Source organism: Watersipora subatra, chromosome 9, assembly GCF_963576615.1.
Source record: "Watersipora subatra chromosome 9, tzWatSuba1.1, whole genome shotgun sequence".
NCBI lineage: Eukaryota > Metazoa > Bryozoa > Gymnolaemata > Cheilostomatida > Watersiporidae > Watersipora > Watersipora subatra.
The window spans coordinates 3141330-3162866 of NC_088716.1; the positions used below are offsets into that span (position 1 = coordinate 3141330).

At 38.7% G+C, this 21537-nt stretch overlaps 1 protein-coding gene across 1 annotated transcript; it reads left to right on the forward strand.

Moving 5' to 3' along the window:
* Nucleotides 1-427: 427 nt before the first annotated feature.
* On the forward strand, nt 428-21241 carry LOC137404208 (serine/threonine-protein kinase Nek9-like). Its single transcript, XM_068090369.1, has 20 exons — nt 428-469; nt 8586-8762; nt 9268-9344; nt 9798-10011; nt 10149-10372; nt 10492-10633; nt 10860-10988; nt 11112-11237; nt 11945-12033; nt 13558-14008; nt 14280-14493; nt 14715-14957; nt 15066-15229; nt 15538-15710; nt 16090-16241; nt 16332-16463; nt 16599-16697; nt 17062-17155; nt 19270-19374; nt 21091-21241. The coding sequence occupies exons 1-20, from the start codon at nt 440-442 to the stop codon at nt 21239-21241; spliced, it is 3186 nt and encodes a 1061-aa protein (XP_067946470.1). The 5' UTR covers nt 428-439.
* Nucleotides 21242-21537: the final 296 nt, after the last annotated feature.

Below are 21537 nucleotides of genomic sequence, written 5' to 3' on the forward strand. Positions count from 1 at the left end.
CAGATATGTCCTGTGGGCAGACGGGAGGTAGATACCTTATCACAATATGTTTTCCAGCTTTGTTCCCATTTAGGATGAGAGTATTTTTGTTTCCGTAGACATATTCAAGAGGCGTCTTAGATCAAGCATTTACTGTAGAGAGGAGAGGCTGGCCTAGGAAATCGGGCTAATGTTAATTGCTATCCGGCTCGTGCGTGTCTTTAGCAAATGTCCATAGTGGCTCTTTGGCAAACACGAGCTAAAAATCAGCAGTTGATTACTTGTTAATGTTGGTGATAAAACATAGTCTTATAGTTTATTCAGTGTTTGCAGCAACACTAGTCGTGTCTCACTGAGCTTCTTTGTTTATTTCAAAGGAGCTGTCCGGCCATCATCTGTCACATCCAAAGAGCCTCCTCGTTTACTAATCATCTCCAACAAGGTCAAGGTTAGCCATGTTATGATGGCCGCTGTACTTCCCAATGTCAAGGTCATCACATTTAAACACGATCAGTGTAACTTGGATGGTATATTGAGTAAGTTCATCAATGCTTTCTCTTTCTTATACATCAAAGACTGGGTAGTGGTCCTGTAGATCTATGTATATGTATATCTAGGTCTATGTATTATATCTCATAGGTATAAAACTTTGATGATTTGCAGCAAATTTTTGGAGAGATGAGGAACTCTTATGATGAAGGTTTGTCCAGTGTTAACTAGTTTATGTATCTGATACCCTCATCCCTTAGGTTTCTGTTCTCTCATATTCCTGTACTTTATTATCCAGGCACTGTTACTACAGCTGTCTGTTATCTCATATTCCTGTACTTTACTATCCAGGCACTGTTACTACAACTGTCTGTTATCTCTCATATTCCTGTACTTTATTATCCAGGCACTGTTACTACAGCTGTCTGTTATCTCATATTCCTGTACTTTACTATCCAGGCACTGTTACTACAACTGTATGTTATCTCTCATATTCCTGTACCTTATTATCCAGGCACTGTTACTACAGCTGTATGTTATCTCTCCTATTCTTGTTCCTTATTATCCAGGCACTGTTACTACAGCTGTCTGTTATCTCTCATAATCTGGTACCTTATTATCCAGGCACTGTTACTACAGCTGTCTGTTATCTCTCATATTCTTGTACCTTATTATCCAGGCACTGTTACTATAGCTGTCTGTTATCCCTCATATTCTGGTACCTTATTATCCAGGCTCTGTTACTCCAACTGTCTGTTATCTCTCATATTCTTGTACTTTACTATCCATGTACTGTTACTACAGCTGTCTGTTATCTCTCATATTCTTGTACCTTATTATCCAGGCACTGTTACTACAGCTGTCTGTTATCTCTCTTATTCTTGCACCTTATTATCCAGGCACTGTTACTACAGCTGTCTGTTATCTCTCATATTCTTGTACCTTATTATCCAGGCACTGCTACTACAGCTGTCTGTTATATCTCATATTCTTGTACCTTATTATCCAGGCACTGTTACTACAGCTGTCTGTTATCTCTCATATTCTTGTACCTTATTATCCAGGCACTGTTACTACAACTGTATGTTATCTCTCATATTCCTGTACCTTATTATCCAGGCACTGTTACTACAGCTGTATGTTATCTCTCCTATTCTTGTTCCTTATTATCCAGGCACTGTTACTACAGCTGTCTGTTATCTCTCATAATCTGGTACCTTATTATCCAGGCACTGTTACTACAGCTGTCTGTTATCTCTCATATTCTTGTACCTTATTATCCAGGCACTGTTACTATAGCTGTCTGTTATCCCTCATATTCTGGTACCTTATTATCCAGGCTCTGTTACTCCAACTGTCTGTTATCTCTCATATTCTTGTACTTTACTATCCATGTACTGTTACTACAGCTGTCTGTTATCTCTCATATTCTTGTACCTTATTATCCAGGCACTGTTACTACAGCTGTCTGTTATCTCTCTTATTCTTGCACCTTATTATCCAGGCACTGTTACTACAGCTGTCTGTTATCTCTCATATTCTTGTACCTTATTATCCAGGCACTGCTACTACAGCTGTCTGTTATATCTCATATTCTTGTACCTTATTATCCAGGCACTGTTACTACAGCTGTCTGTTATCTCTCATATTCTTGTACCTTATTATCCAGGCACTGTTACTACAGCAGTCTGTTATCTCTCATATTCCTGTACCTTATTATCCAGGCACTGTTACTACAACTGTCTGTTATCTCTCATGTTCTTGTACCTTATTATCCAGGCACTGCTACTATAGCTGTCTGTTTTCTCTCATGTTCTTGTACCTTATTATCCAGGCACTGTTACTACAGCTGTTTGTTATGTCTCATATTCTTGTACCTTATTATCCAGGCACTGTTGCTGCAGCTGTCTGTTATCTCTCATGTTCTTGTACCTTATTATCCAGGCACTGTTACTACAGCTGTCTGTTTTCTCTCATGTTCTTGTACCTTATTATCCAGGCACTGCTACTATAGCTGTCTGTTTTCTCTCATGTTCTTGTACCTTATTATCCAGGCACTGTTACTATAGCTGTTTGTTATCTCTCATATTCTTGTACCTTATTATCCAGGCACTGTTGCTGCAGCTGTCTGTTATCTCTCATGTTCTTGTACCTTATTATCCAGGCACTGTTACTACAGCTGTCTGTTTTCTCTCATGTTCTTGCACCTTATTATCCAGGCACTGCTACTATAGCTGTCTGTTTTCTCTCATGTTCTTGTACCTTATTATCCAGGCACTGTTACTATAGCTGTTTGTTATCTCTCATATTCTTGTACCTTATTATCCAGGCATTGTTGCTGCAGCTGTCTGTTATCTCTCATGTTCTTGTACCTTATTATCCAGGCACTGTTACTACAGCTGTATGTTATCTCTCATATTCTTGTACTTTATTATCCAGTTACTGTTACTACAGCAGTCTGTTATCTCTCATGTTCTGGTACCTTATTATCCAGGCACTGTTACTATAGCTGTTTGTTATCTCTCATATTCTTGTACCTTATTATCCAGGCACTGTTACTACAGCAGTCTGTTATCTCTCATATTCTTGCACCTTATTATCCAGGCACTGCTACTACAGCTGTCTGTTATATCTCATATTCTTGTACCTTATTATCCAGGCACTGTTACTACAGCTGTCTGTTATCTCTCATATTCTTGTACCTTATTATCCAGGCACTGTTACTACAACTGTATGTTATCTCTCATATTCCTGTACCTTATTATCCAGGCACTGTTACTACAGCTGTATGTTATCTCTCCTATTCTTGTTCCTTATTATCCAGGCACTGTTACTACAGCTGTCTGTTATCTCTCATAATCTGGTACCTTATTATCCAGGCACTGTTACTACAGCTGTCTGTTATCTCTCATATTCTTGTACCTTATTATCCAGGCACTGTTACTATAGCTGTCTGTTATCCCTCATATTCTGGTACCTTATTATCCAGGCTCTGTTACTCCAACTGTCTGTTATCTCTCATATTCTTGTACTTTACTATCCATGTACTGTTACTACAGCTGTCTGTTATCTCTCATATTCTTGTACCTTATTATCCAGGCACTGTTACTACAGCTGTCTGTTATCTCTCTTATTCTTGCACCTTATTATCCAGGCACTGTTACTACAGCTGTCTGTTATCTCTCATATTCTTGTACCTTATTATCCAGGCACTGCTACTACAGCTGTCTGTTATATCTCATATTCTTGTACCTTATTATCCAGGCACTGTTACTACAGCTGTCTGTTATCTCTCATATTCTTGTACCTTATTATCCAGGCACTGTTACTACAGCAGTCTGTTATCTCTCATATTCCTGTACCTTATTATCCAGGCACTGTTACTACAACTGTCTGTTATCTCTCATGTTCTTGTACCTTATTATCCAGGCACTGCTACTATAGCTGTCTGTTTTCTCTCATGTTCTTGTACCTTATTATCCAGGCACTGTTACTACAGCTGTTTGTTATGTCTCATATTCTTGTACCTTATTATCCAGGCACTGTTGCTGCAGCTGTCTGTTATCTCTCATGTTCTTGTACCTTATTATCCAGGCACTGTTACTACAGCTGTCTGTTTTCTCTCATGTTCTTGTACCTTATTATCCAGGCACTGCTACTATAGCTGTCTGTTTTCTCTCATGTTCTTGTACCTTATTATCCAGGCACTGTTACTATAGCTGTTTGTTATCTCTCATATTCTTGTACCTTATTATCCAGGCACTGTTGCTGCAGCTGTCTGTTATCTCTCATGTTCTTGTACCTTATTATCCAGGCACTGTTACTACAGCTGTCTGTTTTCTCTCATGTTCTTGCACCTTATTATCCAGGCACTGCTACTATAGCTGTCTGTTTTCTCTCATGTTCTTGTACCTTATTATCCAGGCACTGTTACTATAGCTGTTTGTTATCTCTCATATTCTTGTACCTTATTATCCAGGCATTGTTGCTGCAGCTGTCTGTTATCTCTCATGTTCTTGTACCTTATTATCCAGGCACTGTTACTACAGCTGTATGTTATCTCTCATATTCTTGTACTTTATTATCCAGTTACTGTTACTACAGCAGTCTGTTATCTCTCATGTTCTGGTACCTTATTATCCAGGCACTGTTACTATAGCTGTTTGTTATCTCTCATATTCTTGTACCTTATTATCCAGGCACTGTTACTACAGCAGTCTGTTATCTCTCATATTCTTGCACCTTATTATCCAGGCACTGTTACTATAGCTGTTTGTTATCTCTCATATTCTTGTACCTTATTATCCAGGCACTGTTACTACAGCAGTCTGTTATCTCTCATATTCTTGCACCTTATTATCCAGGCACTGTTACTATAGCTGTCTGTTTTCTCTCATGTTCTTGTACCTTATTATCCAGGCACTGCTACTATAGCTGTCTGTTTTCTCTCATGTTCTTGTACCTTATTATCCAGGCACTGTTACTACAGCAGTCTGTTATCTCTCATATTCTTGCACCTTATTATCCAGGCACTGTTACTATAGCTGTCTGTTTTCTCTCATGTTCTTGTACCTTATTATCCAGGCACTGTTACTACAGCAGTCTGTTATCTCTCATGTTCTTGTACCTTATTATCCAGGCACTGTTACTACAACTGTCTGTTATCTCTCATGTTCTTGTACCTTATTATCCAGGCACTGTTACTACAGCTGTCTGTTATCTCTCATATTCTTGTACCTTATTATCCAGGCACTGTTACTACAGCAGTCTGTTATCTCTCATATTCTTGCACCTTATTATCCAGGCACTGTTACTATAGCTGTCTGTTTTCTCTCATGTTCTTGTACCTTATTATCTAGGCACTGCTACTACAGCTGTCTGTTATCTCTCATATTCTTGTACCTTATTATCCAGGCACTGTTACTATAGCTGTCTGTTATCTCTCATATTCTTGTACCTTATTATCCAGGCACTGTTACTACAGCTGTATGTTATCTCTCATATTCTTGTACCTTATTATCCAGGCACTGTTACTACAGCAGTCTGTTATCTCTCATATTCCTGTACCTTATTATCCAGGCACTGTTACTACAGCTGTCTGTTATCTCTCATATTCTTGTACCTTATTATCCAGGTACTGTTACTACAGCTGTCTGTTATATCTCATGTTCTTGTACCTTATTATCCAGGTACTGTTACTACAGCTGTCTGTTATCTCTCATATTCTTGTACCTTATTATCCAGGCACTGTTACTACAGCTGTATGTTATCTCTCATATTCTTGTACCTTATTATCCAGGCATTGTTACTACAGCTGTCTGTTATCTCTCATATTCCTGTACCTTATTATCCAGGAACTGTTACTACAACTGTCTGTTATCTCTCATATTCTCGTACCTTATTATCCAGGCAGTGTTACTACAGCTGTCTGTTTTCTCTCATATTCTTGTACCTTATTATCCAGACACTGTTACTACAGCTGTATGTTATCTCTCATATTCTTGTACTTTATTATCCAGTTACTGTTACTACAGCTGTCTGTTATCTCTCATATTCTTGTACCTTATTATCCAGGCACTGTTACTACTGCTGTCTGTTATATCTCATATTCTTGTACCTTATTATCCAGGTACTGTTACTACAACTGTCTGTTATCTCTCATATTCTTGTACCTTATTATCCAGGCACTGTTACTACAGCTGTATGTTATCTCTCATATTCTTGTACCTTATTATCCAGGCACTGCTACTATAGCTGTCTGTTATCTCTCATATTCTTGTACCTTATTATCCAGGCACTGTTACTACAGCTGTCTGTTATCTCTCATATTCCTGTACCTTATTATCCAGGCACTGTTACTACAACTGTCTGTTATCTCTCATATTCTTGTACCTTACTATCCAGGCAGTGTTACTACAGCTGTCTGTTATCTCTCATATTCTTGTACCTTATTATCCAGACACTGTTACTACAGCTGTATGTTATCTCTCATATTCTTGTACTTTATTATCCAGTTACTGTTACTACAGCAGTCTGTTATCTCTCATATTCTTGTACTTTATTATCCAGGCACTGTTACTACAGCTGTCTGTTATATCTCATATTCTTGTACCTTATTATCCAGGCACTGTTACTACAGCTGTCTGTTATCTCTCATATTCTTGTACCTTATTATCCAGGCACTGTTACTACAGCTGTCTGTTATCTCTCATATTCTTGTACCTTATTATCCAGGCACTGTTACTACAGCTGTCTGTTATCTCTCATATTCTTGTACTTTATTATCCAGTTACTGTTACTACAGCAGTCTGTTATCTCTCATATTCTTGTACTTTATTATCCAGGCACTGTTACTACAGCTGTCTGTTATATCTCATATTCTTGTACCTTATTATCCAGGCACTGTTACTATAGCTGTCTGTTTTCTCTCATGTTCTTGTACCTTATTATCCAGGCACTGTTACTACAGCTGTCTGTTATCTCTCATATTCTTGTACTTTATTATCCAGGCATTGGTACTACAGCTGTCTGTTATCTCTCATATTTTTGTACCTTATTATCCAGGCACTGTTACTACAGCTGTCTGTTATCTCTCATATTCTTGTACTTTATTATCCAGGCATTGGTACTACAGCTGTCTGTTATCTCTCATATTCTTGTACCTTATTATCCAGGCACTGTTACTACAGCTGTCTGTTATCTCTCATGTTCTTGTACCTTATTATCCAGGCACTGTTACTATAGCTGTCTGTTTTCTCTCATGTTCTTGTACCTTATTATCCAGGCACTGTTACTACAGCTGTATGTTATCTCTCATGTTCTTGTACCTTATTATCCAGGCACTGTTACTATAGCTGTCTGTTTTCTCTCATGTTCTTGTACCTTATTATCCAGGCACTGTTACTACAGCTGTCTGTTATCTCTCATATTCTTGTACTTTATTATCCAGGCACTGTTACTACAGCTGTCTGTTATCTCTCATATTCTTGTACCTTATTATCCAGGCACTGTTACTACAGCTGTCTGTTATCTCTCATATTCTTGTACTTTATTATCCAGGCATTGGTACTACAGCTGTCTGTTATCTCTCATATTCTTGTACCTTATTATCCAGGCACTGTTACTATAGCTGTCTGTTTTCTCTCATAATCTGGTACTTTATTATCCAGGCACTGTTACTACAGCTGTCTGTTATCTCTCATATTCTTGTACTTTATTATCCAGGCATTGGTACTACAGCTGTCTGTTATCTCTCATATTCTTGTACCTTATTATTCAGGCACTGTTACTACTGCTGTCTGTTATCTCTCATATTCTTGTACCTTATTATCCATGCACTGTTACTACAGCTGTATGTTATCTCTCATGTTCTTGTACCTTATTATCCAGGCACTGTTACTATAGCTGTCTGTTTTCTCTCATGTTCTTGTACCTTATTATCCAGGCACTGTTACTACAGCTGTATGTTATCTCTCATGTTCTTGTACCTTATTATCCAGGCACTGTTACTATAGCTGTCTGTTTTCTCTCATGTTCTTGTACCTTATTATCCAGGCACTGTTACTACAGCTGTTTGTTATCTCTCATGTTCTTGTACCTTATTATCCAGGCACTGTTACTATAGCTTTCTGTTTTCTCTCATGTTCTTGTACCTTATTATCCAGGCACTGTTACTACAGCTGTATGTTATCTCTCATGTTCTTGTACCTTATTATCCAGGCATTGGTACTACAGCTGTCTGTTATCTCTCATATTCTTGTACCTTATTATCCAGGCACTGTTACTACAACTGTCTGTTATCTCTCATATTCTCATACCTTATAATTCAGGCATTGTTACTACAGCTGTCTGTTATCTCTCATATTACTGTACCTTATTATTCAGGCACTGTTGCTACAGCTGTCAACTCACAGAAGTATGAAAGTATTGCTCTGATATTCAATTGTTCTCTGACGACCATCACTCTCTGTGGAGTCGATGAAAAGGTTTGTGTCAGGACCAACGATGAATAGGGTACTTCATTGTACTCTCATATTTCCTCGATATAATAAATGTACAAATAACTCTGCTACTTTGCCAATTCCATAATATTATTTTATGTATTTCCTGATACGCAGCTTTTAACACGCGAGAGTGTGATAGAAATGGGATCAGTGAGAGAGTTCTTTGCTGCCCTCGCTGACAATCACATCGACACTTCTTGGGTGAATGCGAGACTCGACTTTCTTCTCTGCTCAGCAGCTGACACAAGCGAAGGAGAGACAATCAGTAGTGAAATATCTCTCATAACAAAAGTAAGGCGTTCATAGTCAGACCACCAGTAGTTGTTTCCTCTTTCACCTCATTCGCTCTTGACTATCCAATAATATTATAATTTTGATAAAATGTTCTCCGTCAAGTTTTAGGTTAAAGCTGAATTGAAAATCTAAAGCTTCTCTGCAGATTGTAATTTCTAGATGAAGTACAAAGTGACTCTTCGTAGAAGCAGCATTTAGGTACATAAGTCTACAAACAACTAGGGTACAACAAGGGTACAACTAGCAAACAATTAATTTTGTGTATAGCACATGTTTCTATCATAACTTAGTTACAAAACATAGCCTTTGGTTCTCATTTGTTTTTTTAAATAATGACCATCCCTTTTTAAGTCTGATCGTGCAACATTTTCTTCTACACCCAGTTGTGGAACATAGTCTAAAAATGAAAGGAAAGTAGTTTAAAGTAAGTGTGAAGGTTACTTTGGATCTTGTTATGCGTAATTCTTGCAACCCCTCCTTTTTTTCTCACAAATATTTTTAGGTGGCATGTGGCCTCAGTAGAGACCTTCTTGGTGCAAACATTTCACTGAAGAGACTAGGCGAGGAGGATGATGAGAGGTAAGTTTTATAACACTATTTTATGCTGTGTACTTTTTTCACATCAGTTCCATAGACATAAGTATTTGACCACTCTTTCAGCAAGGGATATATCAGGTAAGCAAAAGCTGGGTGTGTTGGTGCCTTATGTTTGTCTTGCGCTCGTTTTCTCTTTAGCCATGTATTCTGGATAACATACATTTACATTCAATGTAAAGCTATCGTGTTTTGGTATGAGACACTTATGGGCAAAGTGGTAATTGTGGTTTTTATTGGCCTAGAATTCACACACTTCCTTTCACAAACATTGAGCTTGTTATGGTTTTACCTTACACTGTTTTTACATGAGGCTGCATTCTGATAACAAATCTCAGAAACACAAGGAAGGGTGTTGAGTCTTCCAAGGTTATAAACCGTAGTCTATCTTTAAGCCATACAGAGTGTGAGTTAACTGATCATTGCCAATTCTTACAGAACTGTTGGTTCTCTCTACTTCCGAGTCGATAAATTGCGGCCAACTTCGAGTAAGCAAAGCATGTCATTTTTTGAGAAGATTCGGACGGTCGGTAAGGGTGCGTATGGCTCAGCTGTCCTGTATCGAAAGAAGGATGATGACTCATTGGTCATACTAAAGGAGATCAACATGCATGACTTGAACGCAGGTGAACGACAAATGGCTTTGAACGAAGTGAGTTTATTTTATTCCAATTCTGCGAGTCAAACAGATAGTGTTGCTGTCTGACTTCTTTCAAGGATTTTTATGCTTTTCATAATTTGCATTTCGCAAAGTGGCCCATAAATCTAACCTGTAGATATTACTTGCAGGTAAAAGTACTCTCTATGCTCGAGCATCCAAACATCATCTCTTATTTTGACTCCTTTGAGGAAGATGGAATACTTATGATAGAAATGGACTATGCCGATGGAGGCACACTCGCTCAGCTGCTCTCAAAGCGTGAGCAACCACTCGAAGAACGTCGCATCCTTGATATGTTCCACCAAATGGTTTCTGCTATTAAACACATTCACGGACACAAAGTTTTGCACAGGTTTGAAATCAGAGAAAAAAACTTTGTCATTCCTACTATTTTTTTGCAATTACACCAGAGTTAGTAAACTAAGGATTTTACTCATGTTTGCTCTGACAGCATCCGTTTCTTTTAAACAGGGATCTAAAAACTCAAAATATATTTCTCACGAAGGAAGGACACATTAAAATGGGTGACTTTGGTATTTCCAAAATGCTGACAACTGGCGGAAAAGGAGCAAACACTGTTGTTGGAACCCCTTATTACATCAGCCCTGAGATGGTGAGTCATTTTTATGTGTTTTCTCCCGCTGCGCTAATATTGGCGGACCTATCTATGTAGATAGGGTGCCATAGATGTGACTAAATAGGATGTTAGGCACTGTCACTCGTGACAGACACATGCCGACAAGTGTCAACATTGTATAGTGATGAACCGGTTCAGACAACCTCTCACTAAATGAGCTCTAAAGGGTCATCAGCGTATTGTTGCTGTATCTTTTACGCAGTGTGAAGGCAAGCCTTATGGACCCAAGTCTGACATCTGGTCTTTGGGATGTATTCTTTATGAAATGGCCTGCCTTGAGAAAACATTTGAAGGATCAAACCTGCCAGCTGTTGTCAATAAAATAATGAAGGTAAGTTTAACATGTCACCAAATGTGTTCACTTTGTTCAATCTTAGCACGCAGTTAGTATTTGTTTAGTTATCATTCGTCTAAGCTGGTTATCGATGTCATCAGAATTTTTGTCTTTGCCCAGGGAGTCTACACTCCTGTCAAGGGACCCTACAGCGGTGAGTTCAAAGAGATAGTAGAAAGGATGCTAGACCGAGATCCAAACAAGCGGCCATCTGCTGATGAATTGTGGACTGATGTCCTACCTTCCGTAAGTTAAATGTGCCCCTTGTTGTGCTTGAGTGAGCTTCGATTTCAATTAATTTTGTTCCGTTGAGCTTTGATTTGCTTATAAGTTAGTAACACAGCATACTGATTGATGGATGGAATTCTTGGAAAGTGGAACAAAAAAGTTTATCTGGAGAGGAATTCCCGCAAGTACAATTCAGCACAAGTTGGTTCCAAATTTTCATGGACTCACAACATAACTAGATGGTTTTATAACACATCCACACCAGCTCTTCAATAGTAGTTCTTATCATGACCCTGTTTCCACCCTATCTCTACCCTATCTCCACCCTATCACCGACGTATTTCTACCCTATCACCGCCTTATCTTCACCCTATCACCGCCTTATCTTCACCCTATCTCCGCCCTATCTCCACCCTATTACTGCCTTATCTCCGCCCTATCTTCACCCTAACACCGCCCTATCTCCACCTAATCTCCGCCCTATCTCCACCCTATTACCGCTTTATCTCCACTCCATCTCCACCTTTTCTCTACTTTTTCCTTAGTTTTGCATTTGAGGCCTTGTCTCACATGGTCAGTTGCAGTTGTGGACTTAATGTTGATGAGTTTCACGCAGGACTTTTCTCATTGTTAGGTTGCACATTCGGTGGCCTTTCCATTTGCTAGTTATACACAGTATGTTGTGTCACTCGCTATTCTTACAGTACCACCTTTATTCTTTACAGGTAATGGCCAAGTATTCTGATGATAGAGGTGCAGAAGCAGATGATGAGTTGGGAAACTCTCATGATAGTAATCAGAGCAAGAAGACCATGTCAGTACTTTACTACCTCACAACGCAGAGCCTGGCCTTGACCCCAATTCATGTGCCCAATAAGATCAAAGTCAAAGAGGTGAGTGTGAAAACTCGGACCTGAGCACCATTGTTACTAATGATGAATGAATAGATAATAAAGCATAGCATTATGGGTAATGATTTAAAGAGAAATATTAAAATATATATTCATGGATGAGCAATCGAAAGAGAGGTTATTCCTATAACTTTATCATCAAGATTTCATTTATAATTTAATTTATATTATATATGTATTATATATTAATTATTATATTATATAATTTAACTTAGACTAGGTGAAGCTTACAAGTCGACTTGACATATATTTTCATTATTTCATAATTGTTGTATTTTATTTTCAATTGTCACCCTTAGCCTCTTTACTTTCATTTACTCAGTTGCAACATTTTGGGTTGCAATTGAGTAAATTGCAAATCAAAAAGTCGTGAGTTATCAGAAATTAGAGTATTAAGCCATATGATACACGTACAACAAGTACATATGTACATACTATTCATATGATACACGTACAACAAGTACATATGTACATACTATTCATATGATACACGTACAACAAGTACATATGTACGTACTATTCATATGATATACGTACAACAAGTACATATGTACATACTATTCATATGAACATAATGCTCATGAGGAAGCAATCTGTAACAACTAAAGAGCAAGTCTTAATAAAGTAAATGACATCATTTGTAGCCTTAGATTCAGACTTGTGTATGATTTCATGTTGAGGTGACTGTTGAATAGTGATTGCAAGTTCTTGAGCTCTTATAAAGAAAAATGATAGGTGTCTGACTCACTTCTCATTTTATGCCTGATAATCAAATATTTGCGAGTATTTTTATAATTTTCAAATTGTAGGTAGTATTTACACCTACAAGATATTTACCACGTACCTGTTCCAACATGTTGTTAACCTTATCAGATACCAACCATACATATACCAGGTTGTACACTTATGGACGTTGTAGGTTGCAGTGGGGCGTGAACATGCTATCATAATAAGCCAGGAGTGTATGGTGTTCACATATGGTAGAGGCACTGAGGGGCAGCTCGGCCATGGAGATGACAAGAGCAGGCAGACACCTGTACTAGTTCAGGCTCTGAAGAGCAAGTCAGTCAACAGGCAAGTACATAGATTCATTGCTACATAGATTTATCACTGCATAGATTTATCACTACATAGATTTATCACTACATAGATTTATCACTACATAGATTTATCACTACATAGATTTATCACTACATAGATTTATCACTATATAGATTTATCACCACATAGATTTATCAGTACACTATTGTGCCATTATATTTTTAAGTTATTATTAATTGTTCCGGAGAATTCCATTACTTATCTCTATTAATAGTTGATAGTTGGTTGCCTCTTGTAAAGTGTCTAAAAGTGTTTTTTGTGTGTTGAGCATCTAGAAAAGTTGTTGTCTCTTGTTGAGCATCTAGAAAAGTTGTTGTCTCTTGTAGAGCATGCTGTGGCGATGGTTTCAGTGTCTTTGCTAGCAACAATGGGATTGTGATGACTTGTGGTGACGCGGCATCCGGCTGTCTTGGTCATAATGAAGAGCAATCACTGAACAAGCCTAAGCTCATTGAGGCTCTTCTCCATGTCGATGTTGTGTCCATAGCCTGCGGAACTGAACACGTCGCCATCGTAGGCAACAGCGGAGACGTATACACATGGGGCAATGGAGCTTATGGCAAACTCGGGCTAGGGAGTGAGGATAACGCTACTCTTCCGCAGAAGGTAGCTTTTTCTGAGCCAGTGAAGGTGAAGGAAGTGTTCTGCAGTGAGACTGGCACCATGTTTCTCACAGATGTTGGCAGCGTTTGGGCATGCGGCAGCAACAAGAACAATCGACTCGGTCTCAACAATCGCCAAGGTTTTCTTGCTGCCCTTAAAAAGGCTTTTAGTAAAGTGAGTGAGCTCTCCCCAGAATTTGAATTTGTTTGTTAAAGCGACGTATAACTTGATGTTGACCTGATTATCATCAAAATCCATTGAAGTGGTGAAATAGAAGCATTTTATGTAGCAGTAGATGACAGGGTTGCTATCGGAGTTGTTTACTCTGTAAAACTCCGACAATTGTGAAATTTTAACCAGTATTTGAACTTGGGGAAAGCTAGCCTACCAGCGCTTTGGTATTTTTTCTGTTTCACTGCATTTCAATTTCTCAATTCATTTGCAGGCTGAGGTTGAAGGTTCAAAGGAACCGGCAGTAGTGCGTGACCTTTGCCGGTTTATTGTCACGTCCATTAGCATGGGTGCTCAGCATACGGCTGTCCTTATTGAGGGCGGCCAGGTCATCACTTTTGGTCGTAATTCAGAAGCTCAGCTTGGCAGCGGAGACTGTAAGCCTCAACAAGGACTTGTTAATGTCAAGTCTCTTTTGCAAGTGAACAGCATGGTAAATCATCAGCTCTTCGTGCTAGACATCAATGTAGCTTCTTTAGATATTGTTGTCTTTCACGTAAGGTGTTATGCATAGTGTATTTGAATTTCCGGGTCATATTTCTTTCTATAAAACAGCTTCATTCTTTTCACGACCTTTCTGCTTTCATCTGCACTTATGCCACGTAGACCTGGCACCATGCTGGTAATTCAGCTCATCTGTTACAGCAAGTCGGCTGCACACCTCTTAGCACTGTCGTTAGCATAAGCAACGGTCAGCTGCTTCTCCTTGGCTCCAGATACAAGCAAGCACCTTCCACTGACTCACGCAATTGGCTTGACCCTAGCAGCGTGAAGCGGCAACTCTCCAATGAAGCAGTAAGGTCGAGGCAAGGGTCAGCGAGCAGTCAGCGATCACTTAGTCAGAGCAGCATTTCGAGTGCTCTAAAAGAATCACAGGGCTTAGATCACCTCGGTTCGTTTACTCTCTATTTAATGAGCGAACATCACAATTAGTTTTTTACAGCGAGGAGACACATTTGGCTATCGTAATTCAATGCTACTCTTGATAGTTCATTTTCAGGGTCACACTCTGGAGGTCGCAAAGTGTCTGTTGAAAGACAGAACCTTGAGCTAGATTGCGAAAGTGAAGCATCATCTTTGGGTCACCGACAGCTGGGATCAGCTGGTGCTAACAGCGTGCGAGCCTCGAGTTCACGAGAGCCTTCGTTAATTGACCAACTCGAGGTTTGAACAAATAAACTGCTACTATTATGTTTTGTTGGTGACAGCATATCTCTATATCTATGACTTTCTATCAATAGCAAATCAACTTTATAATAACAATCGCATCACAAGTACATCTATCTTTATTCTAGTTTTGTTACATACTCTCCAGTCTGAAGTTACAGATTCTGACTGCACCAATTGAATGATTTTTTTATCAGAGATTTTGTTTCAAGCTCATGTCTCCCTGGTCTTCAGACCTTTTGTCAACATACATCCCACTGTTGGTGAAAGAAGGTCTGCCATTACAGACACCATATCTGTTGCAGACGCAGTTTCAACCTACTCCGCTCATGAACATACAGTCCGAGCAGTCAGAGACCGCTGCTCTTTCCTGCTTCACTTGTCACGGTGAAAACATCATTGTACTTGTTGAAACTACCGCGCCTCCTGCCCAAAAAAAATTAAAGAAGCGACGGTCAAATCAAAAGAGCTTAGGAAGGTACGATGACACACCCCCCATTTATCCCAATAGGGATCTAGTTTATCAAATCAAAGAAAATATATCTATAATACATGCACGTTCAGTTAGGATTGATGGTTTCACGCATGTGCTGTCCAACAAGGTATTCATGATGTCACACTGTTGTTAGTTTCTCTGTTTCATATTATTAACTTTGTAAAACTGCAGCTACAGCAGCTGGTGTCTATCTGTGTGTCCCACCAGGTAGTGAAAAACATGAATAGTAGATGGTTGTAACTGATGTTGGCACTTACAGATAGCCATAAGTTAGCAGCAGCATTGAGCAGTTAATCAATCAAATTTTCAATATTGGCTTGTACTTAAAAAGCTATCATCAAATGTGACTCACCCTTGACAGCCAAACAAACCTGAGGAGTTCTGCGTCTAGCAGGGAGGCCTTAGAGGACAGTGAACTCAGTGAGATGGACACAACAAGCACCGTCCCCACCTGGCTAAAGGGAGAACTAGCTGAGGCTCCAGTCTTTGGCAAAGACGCTGAGCCTCCTGATGGTTTGTGCATTGCTTCCTTTGAGAACAGAAATATTTGGTGTTTGTTTGCAAAACAATCAACAAACCATATGACCAATTCATTTTTCATAGATGCAAAAAGGGTGATCAGTAAGCCTCCCATGTCACCGACGAAGGCTATAAGGGAGAGACCATCGGGTAAAGCCACTGTATTCCATAAAAAGAGGCCGAAAGATTATTCAGGGTCTAGCAGCGAGGAAGATGGTAATACATAGTCTATATTAGCCTGTGATCTGGAAAATTTATCAACTGAATATCTTGTCATTCATTCAAAATAGAGTTCGGTCTGCGGCTAATCAATGTTTTTCTGCTTCATTACTTACTTGTTCTGCTTGCTAGAAACAAGCCAGCCTATCAGCACAGCCTGGACTGCTGACTCACCGACAGCTTCACTTCCATCTCCTGATATATCTCGTGGTGTTCCTACTGCCAGCAAAGGTAAGATAAAACCTTCCCATCCTCTGATATATCTCGTGGTGTTTTTACTGCCAGCAAAGGTAAGATAGAACCTGTCCTTCTCCTGATATATCCCGTGGTGTTTATACTGCCAGCCAAGGTAAGACAGAACCTGCCCATCCACTGCGTGCAGCATCGGCCAGACCAAGAAACAAATACTTGGTCAAAAGCATTGGTTTTTTAAATAAACCAAGGGCTAGAGGTCTTCAAGTGAAAAAGTCATCATCCTAACACCTGTACCATTTTAATCTAGGAGGAGCATCCATAGAAATCAACACCAGACATGGGAAGATCTGTCAGGATAAATGCGTTTCTCACATGATAGCGTCTGGTAATTTCTTTACAGGTGTCAGGAGGTTAGAGGGTACCAAAGTGATTGAGCGACCAGATTCTCGAGTTGAGCTTGAAAATGATTTATTGAAAAAAGAGGCAGAGTTGAGGTAAGTCTTTTACTATATGACTCGGATTTTGTTGTTGTTGGCTCACTTATGATAGTTGATGAACTTGTCAGGTGACCTTATAAGCAGGTTCACACCATCTCTACTCACTATTAACGAATATCGGTATTGCAAATATAAGCATGCTTTTGGTAAAGAGAGCAATTACTGCCAATCTTGTTGGCTTTGAGGAATGCTGACGGTTGAACATAGGCTTTGGAAAAAGAAAGCAGTACATCTCTGAAACCACAAGCTGCAATTAATCACTGACCGGAGAAGGCTCGACTTATGAAAACCTAATTGTCTGACACCTAAAGGATCATTCCCATGGCTAGGAAATTATACACGCTGCACTTTCGTGAGAGTCAACACCTTCATAACCTGCGATTCCACTATCTCATATGCGGTTACAAGACCCGTCCCTCCAAACACCTGAGCTACCAGACCAAGGGTTAGGAGAAAAACCAAATCCAGTAAACAAAGGATAGCCAGCAAAATACACACTTGATAAGGTGCCCAGAGACTACCTCTACTAACCGTCTGAACCATAACCAGACCGAAGCTAGAAATGACAAGTCAGAAATGACAAGTCAGAAATGACAATTTGATACCAGACAGCCGCAAAAGTAACTGTTTTGCAATTTTAATATTCATAATTTTTCCGCAGGATCTTTCACAACACGATGTCATTTTTTACACGTCACAACTCTTTTAGCCAATGATGTCCTCACTTATTTTTAAATCATATAAATAGTAGCAATAGAATAAATACCACAGCATTTTTCTAAGTTCAGCATTCAGTCACTGGATCTACACAGAGCAAGGCAAGTTGAACTATTTTACAAATCTTGTACTCAAATCTTGGATCATATTTAATCTATTCACTTTTTCTCTTGTTTTACTTTTTTTATTTGATTCATTTTGTTCCAACTACTTAAACAGTATCTTAAACTTAATATTTTGTTCTTTGATAAATTCTGTTTTTATTAAAAGTAGAGCATAGTGAACTTTGCTGAAACAGTTTAATTATTGAGCTGGTAGGTTAACCCACAAGTTTTGTTTTGGGGGTAATTCACAAGGTCTATGAACTTTCATGCAACTATGTCGATGCATCGAAATCATAACTGCATATCTTGAGCTCGGGTTATTAGTATTTAAAGTATAGACATTACGCAATAGAACTAGGGTTTGTTTTTTAATATTGTTGGAGTAAATGACAATCAGCCCGCTCCCTCAAAACAACTTCACCGACGTATCAGAGACAAATTCTTCACACCAACACAAGGAATGGTTTCACAATTAAAATACAGTCATACTTCTACATACAAGTGCCCCAACTCATGAAAAACTTGAGATACAAGCTGGCTTTCTAGCAAGTTTCTTTCTTGAGATTCGAATAGTATTTGAGATACCAGCATATGAACCAGTTTTCGATGGTCACTACTCGATGCGGCCAAGTATGTGAGAGGTCACTTTTGAGAACAGCATCGCCCAGTTTTTGTCCTTAAATCCGTTTAAAAAATGTTTTCAACTGATTGACCAAAAATTTATTGAAGTTAAATTCAAAGTTTCTACTACGGAGGGTCACAAAAGTTTAATGTACCGAACGCGTTGCTCTCAAGTCTTTGTCAGTCCACCGTTATCAACGTCTGTCTCGAAGGTAAAACTCCAGTCAATTGTGTTCGCAGTGATGATATATTTTATTGCAGATCATAACAATTAAATAGGTCTTTGTTACTTTGTTAGCATAGATACTGAATTATCACAATTAAAAACACTTTTTTCATCGTAATATCTTCTTTAGGTAGTTTGTCATAAAACCGTAACGGATAAATTTTTACTTAGTTATTTTATATAGGAATTAGTGCCTTAAGATGAGAGTAAATTGACATACGAGCTCAATCCCAGAACACATTAAGCTCATATGTCAAGGTATGACTACTCAGAAAATATTCTCATATTTTATGGTTAACTAAACATTTGAAGAAAGTTCATCGATCGATCTGTCTGTTACCACATTTGACTTTTAGCGCAACCTTATCGGTCACGTTCATCTGTTTCTCTGCACTATATCTAAAGTTGGGACTTTGTTGTAAGTTGAAATTTGATTATTTAAGGATATCAAAGCTAGAGGAAGCCTACAGCCAAAGGGCGGATGAGGCAAAAGAGAAATCAGTTCAAGCCGCTATGAAAGAAGAAAAACTTGAGAAAGAAATTCGCCAGTAAGTTGCACTTTCTCTCGACTCTGTTAACAGTAAGTTGCACTTTCTCTCGACTCTGTTAACAGTAAGTTGCACTTTCTCTCAACTCTGTTAACAGTAAGTTGCACCTTCTCTCGATTCTGTTAACAGTAAGTTGCACTTTCTCTCGACTCTGTTAACAGTAAGTTGCACTTTCTCTCGACTCTGTTAACAGTAAGTTGCACTTTCTCTCGACTCTGTTAACAATAAGTTGCACTTTCTCTCGACTCTGTTAACAGACTCTGTTAACAATAAGTTGCACTTTCTCTCAATTCTGTTAACAGTAGGTTGCACTTTCTCTCGACTCTGTTAACAGTAGATTGCACTTTCTCTCGACTCTGTTAACAGTAGATTGCACTTTCTCTCGACTCTGTTAATAGTATGTCACACTTTCTCTCGACTCTGTTAACAGTAGGTTGCACTTTCTCTCGACTCTGTTAAAAGTAGATTGCACTTTCTCTCGACTCTGTTAATAGTAGGTCGCACTTTCTCTCGACTCTGTTAAAAGTAGGTTGCACTTTCTCTCGACTCTGTTAACAGTAGGTTGCACTTTCTCTCGACTCTGTTAACTGTAGGTTGCACTTTCTCTCGACTCTGTTAACAGTAGGTTGTGCTTTCTCTCGACTCTGTTAACAGTAGGTTGCACTTTCTCTCGACTCTGTTAACAGTAGGTTGCACTTTCTCTCGACTCTGTTAACAGTAGGTTGCACTTTCTCTCGACTCTGTTAACAGTAGGTTGCACTTTCTCTCGACTCTGTTAACAGTAGGTTGCACCTTCCCTCGACTCTGTTAACAGTAGGTTGCATTTTCTCTCGACTCTGATAAGGTTGGCTTATTGAATATGATCGCCACTCAAAGGGAGGTTTTTATATCACAAATTCAATTTAGTCATACCTCGACAGATGAGTTCAGTGTATTCTAGGACTGAGTTTGTATATCAAAGCAATATATTGTATATAAAGTAATTGAATACAACTTAATCTGTAAATGTTATAAGAAACTACCTAAACGGTATATTACAAGGGAAAGACATGTTTTTAGTTGTTGTAGTTCAGTGCCTGCTCACAAAGTGAAACAATTACCTATTTAGTAGTTATGGTCTGCAATTAATGTAACATTACCATGTACAGTACTGTATGGAGCTCGTACCTTCAAGATAGATGTGGTGGCTAACAGCAGTGTGAGAGAGACTTTGGTAAACAACGCCTTTGATACACTAGAGTTTTGTTACGCTACGTAATATAACATAAACTTTGACTTTAACTTCAATGATGTTAGTTCGCTAAACACATACTCTTAAAGTTTTAATCTCTTACTAAACCTAACTTCAAATTTTGTCATGGTCTTCATTTTTTATTATCTGTTGTCGGCTTGACACTTTTTGCTCCGCTTTCAGTATAGCTTTTAGCCGACCTTATTAACTTTTGAAAATGATGTGACGAGAAAGATCGATCAATGCTGTTATCAAAAGCGATCTCTCACATACTTGGCCATTTAATGGCCATCGAGAACCGGGTCATATCTCAAACGTTTCTCATATCTCAAGACAGTAGCTTACATGAAATTTTGCTCGTAATTTGCACATATGTTGAAGCCTTCATGTGTCGAGGTATGACTGTATATATAATCTAGGCAAGTGGAAAGCAGTGAAGGCAAATCCAATGTGTCACTATTCATGTCTACTGCATGGTTTTGCAGGCTACGGGATGAACTGGCAGAGCAGAGCAGACAAATGCAAGAGAAGGTAATTTCCTTGCAACAGGAGCTGGTGAGGATACAAACGAGCAAACCAGTCCCTGAAATTGAGAGCAAACAAACATCAAAGAGCTCCATATGCATCCTTCAATAACTTTATATGCATCTTATTATGTGCATCTGATGTATCAGCATGTCAGATTCTGCCTAATGAGGCTAATATTCACGATACTGTTTACATGTCGAGTTAGACTGTGGTTCCCTTTCCTGCTGAGTTAGCCTGTGATCCCCCTCCCATCTGTTGAAATCCATTCTTTTCCTATTACTGCAATGTGCATAATATTTTATTAGATTGTGTTACCTTATTGTTGCTTTTGACTATGTAAGTTATTTTTATGATGTTATTTTTTTAACTTTTACACATTTCACAGTATTTTTTGATTTTTTACT